At 48.1% G+C, this 3870-nt stretch overlaps 1 protein-coding gene across 1 annotated transcript; it reads left to right on the plus strand.

Annotated features, from left to right (window-relative positions):
* Positions 1 to 420: 420 nt before the first annotated feature.
* Positions 421 to 2881, plus strand: EDB93DRAFT_1108046 (uncharacterized protein; the record flags this gene model as incomplete). The annotated part of the gene is made up of 9 exons (XM_041447795.1): positions 421 to 485; positions 862 to 952; positions 1118 to 1143; positions 1183 to 1339; positions 1435 to 1530; positions 1576 to 1695; positions 1748 to 1807; positions 1925 to 2288; positions 2340 to 2881. The coding sequence occupies 9 exons, from the start codon at positions 421 to 423 to the stop codon at positions 2879 to 2881; spliced, it is 1521 nt and encodes a 506-aa protein (XP_041302571.1).
* Between the last annotated feature and the right edge of the window lie 989 nt (positions 2882 to 3870).

The raw sequence follows: 3870 nt of genomic DNA on the forward strand, positions 1-3870 counted from the left end.
CCTCGAAGTCCTCGAAGTCCTCGAAGTTATCTACTAATATAGTAATGTCCTTGAAGTGTCCTCAAAGTCCTCAAAGTCTTAGAAGTCTTCGACCTATCTAGTGTGAAGTCACCACACAACTAACAGGCTAGACCCGGCATATCAGGTTGGGCCAGAAGTGACTGATCTGCAAGAATTTTGTGTCAACATGCATTGCTAGATGATTTAAATAATACTCACCGTGCATCCCAGCCATCAGGTCATCCTCAGGCCCAAGGTATAGGTCCGGGTAAACCGGGAGGCCTAGTTGATCACGTTGAGCCGGAGGTGAATGATCTGTGAGATTTGAGTGACCATGGATGATTAGATTGTCATCATATCAATTGATAAACTCACCGGAAATTTGAGAAAAGACCTCCGGACCATTGGATGACACAGAACATGATTCTGGGTCATCAGCTGGCCCAAGATTTAATTGATCTGAGGATGTCCGGTAAATTGATAAGGTATGATGGATGTTGAACATACCTGTTGACATCCGGGACACGGTTGATTCATCCACATCCATTGAGTTATATTCAGTGACCGGAGGGTCATTGAATCTAACTGTAGCAGGGGAGTTCATGTTCTGTGATGAACTGATCAACTGATTCACTGATTATTGATAACTTAGAAGTTGAACACAAGGCGCCGGCAATTGCCGAAAGTTGAACCACGACCAAACAAGGACAAACAATCAACGAAATTTTACATTCCTAATCACTGATCTTGTTTTTACTGAAACATCATCCTTGTGATAACAACCTGAATACAACTTGATTTCTACCTGATCTCAACACTTTCAACACACCATGTCTACTCCAGTTGACACCTCTTTACCAGCCTCAAGGAAATCACTACCAAGATCATGGCCATCATCACCGGCGCTCGGCAGCTTCCTCCGGGCCACAGCCACTTTTCTCTGACAACCCAGGTCAGTACACTCGTGGTATGTAGCATTGTCATATTTTCTCCACTTCATTTTTTTCATCATCCGGGTAGGCTGATGCGGTCCGGCAATATGGGAGGTCCCTACCTTCCAGGTCTTGTGTGTTTGTGCTCGAGGGAGTTAATTCGTGTTTGGGGCATGACTCCTCAGGTCTGGCCCAACTGGCCCAGCATCAGGTACGACAATACCCGTTTGTTGATGCACCCCTGGCGCAGCAAGGTTCTTGCCTGGGAGGAGTTAGGTGATCACACCTTCGATCTCCTGGTCGTGTCCAGTCCTTCAGTAGGTCCAATTCCTGTGGATCTTCCACCCTCGCCTGTCATTGCTGGGCCTTCTACCAACCCTGCCTCCAAGTCCCAGGAGAAGGGAAAAGTAAGGCAGTTGTCCTGGACCCAGAACCAGAAGTGGAAGGGAGTCGGAAGAGGAAGTCTCCAATGATTCCAGCACTTCCCTCCCAACCCCTGAAGTCCGCTATGAAGACTCGGAAGTGGGCAAAGATCACTGGCCTTGCCAAATTCAAGGTGTTTGTTGAGTCGGAAGATGAGGAGGACTCGGTCACTCAGGTATGTCCTCTGGTTCATCGTTTCATTGTCTTACTCATTTTGTAGCCGATTTCACATGGGGTTCCGGAGGTCGTCCTCCCCCGGCTCTCCCCAGATGTTGCAAGGACATCTGGATCACCTCAGTCACCCTGGAGCCCAAAGAAGAAACCCTTCAGGCCTGCTACAGTAAGTCGCACTTTTGCATCCAGCACTCGGGTGAGTCCTTACAATGTGCTAGGCAATTGCCGGCAAATGTCCGGAGGTCATTGAGCCCCCTCAGGCAACTCTTGAACCTCCGGTAGAGGCACCCCCAGTCATCGACACAGGTGATATACTCATTCCCGGACCCATAAGTACACCATTGAGACTTGGTGTGTCTATGAACTGACAGATCGCACAGAACAACCCTTGCCAGGCTTGCCACGAGATGGAATGGCCCTGCGCAACTTGGTTTGACAAGAGGACCGGCACCCCATGCATGACCTGCGTCTACTGCACCACCAAGAAGATCAAGTGCATCTCTGTGAGTATGGGAACCCCACCGAAACGCATTCGAGGTCAATCTGTCACCCGGACCACCAGGAGGACCAGATCCAGGACCCCTTCCAAAGCTCCCTCCAAAGCTCCGGCCGCCTCACAAATCACCGGCCGGATGCAGAGTCAATCTCAGGTCTCTTCCGTCACTCCCGGTCCATCTCGTGCCCAAACACCAAAGGCGCAAACATGTGGTCGCAGCAAGACTGTCACTGCTGCCAAGGAACCTACACCTGCACCAGCTCGTAAGTCACCTGAATTTTCCATGTCCATCTGACATAATGTTCCACCTGTAGCAGTCCCATCTTCGACTTCCGGAGTTCCTCGTTTGGCACTTGATGTGCCAATGCTGGATTTGCATGCCATGGCAATGGCGATTCTGGAGGGTGCAGCTCGAATCGCCGCTCTTGAGGAGCGTGTTGTTGAGCAGGATGCTAAGATTGACACCCTGCAATGCCTTCATGAAGGCCTTCGACATGAAATCATCCTCCGGCACCCGGCATTTCCACTTCTGGACACCCAAGGTGATGCAACATCATTTTTGCTTCATCAACCTGTCCCTCCGGCCATGTCAACCCCTGCATCCGCACTTCCTGCTCTCATTGACCTGTCTATAGAAGGGATGGAGCCCAACCCCCTCAACCTCCAGGATGAGTCTGCCATCAACGGACTCATATTTGAGCTCAACCAAATTCATCCTGAGGTTTCACAGACGCCCAGCGAAATTGTGAAACCGGATGATCTGGGCAATCTTTTCCCAGAGTATGATTCAGTTGAAGAGATGGATGTTCAAGTGAAGGGTGAACCTTCTGGTGAGGATGTTGACATGACTACATAATTAAATAGTCATAGATGTATATGCAATGTTTTAAATCAATGTTACCTTTTGTTAGTTGTGTGGTGACTTCACACTAGATAGGTCGAAGACTTCTAAGACTTCGAAAGACTTGAAGGACACTTCAAGGACATTACTATATTAGTAGATAACTTCGAGGACTTCAAGGACACTTTGAGGACAGACCTCTAAGACACTTCGAGGACACATACCATACTAGGAATTGTTTATATTTGTTTACATAGACTCGCCCATAGTGCAGAGTTCACAAGTCTTACATGCTTCGTGCATTGACTTTGAACTCTCAGGTATAGTACTTTACTTATTCACACAATAATATCAAGTGCATTGACTTTGAACTCTCAGTTCTTCTAACACCTTTGTTATCATTGACTTATTGATTCACCGAGTGCCGAGACCCGAGACCCGAGCGCCAAGTGCCGAGTGCCGAGGCCTGAAACCTGCAACTTGAAACGAGTGGAAGACTAAATGTTGCAAAATTGTTGACATGAAAGTGTAACTCCCAGAACACCGAAATCCAAAACTCAATGGTTGAATCACTGAGTACCAAGTACCAAGTACCAAGTACCGAAGCCCGAAGCCTGGGGCTCACAACAGACCACTGGACACAATACACCATATGGTATTTCTTACAAATTTGACGGAGGTCCCATCGCAAAACCACAAAACTTATCAGTGACTTATCAATTCACCGAGTGCCAAGATCCAAGACCCGAGTCCCGAGACCCGAATGCCGAGTGCCGAGGCTCAAAGTCCGAAACACGAAATGATTGGAAACGCACATTTCGCAAAATTGTTAACATGGAAATATTAGATTGTCTTCAACAGTTTGCCAGAAGTCATTTTCCGATTCCCAAGCCCAAAACCTGAAACCCAGAAAACCCGTAGAACTCATTACGGGTTTTCTGGGTTTCGGGTTTCGGGATCGGGGATCGGCAAAGGACTTCCAGCAAACTGTTGAAGACAATCTG

The sequence above is a fragment of the Suillus bovinus genome, assembly GCF_016758785.1.
Source record: "Suillus bovinus strain UH-Sbo-P2 chromosome Unknown EDB93scaffold_92, whole genome shotgun sequence".
Taxonomy (NCBI): domain Eukaryota; kingdom Fungi; phylum Basidiomycota; class Agaricomycetes; order Boletales; family Suillaceae; genus Suillus; species Suillus bovinus.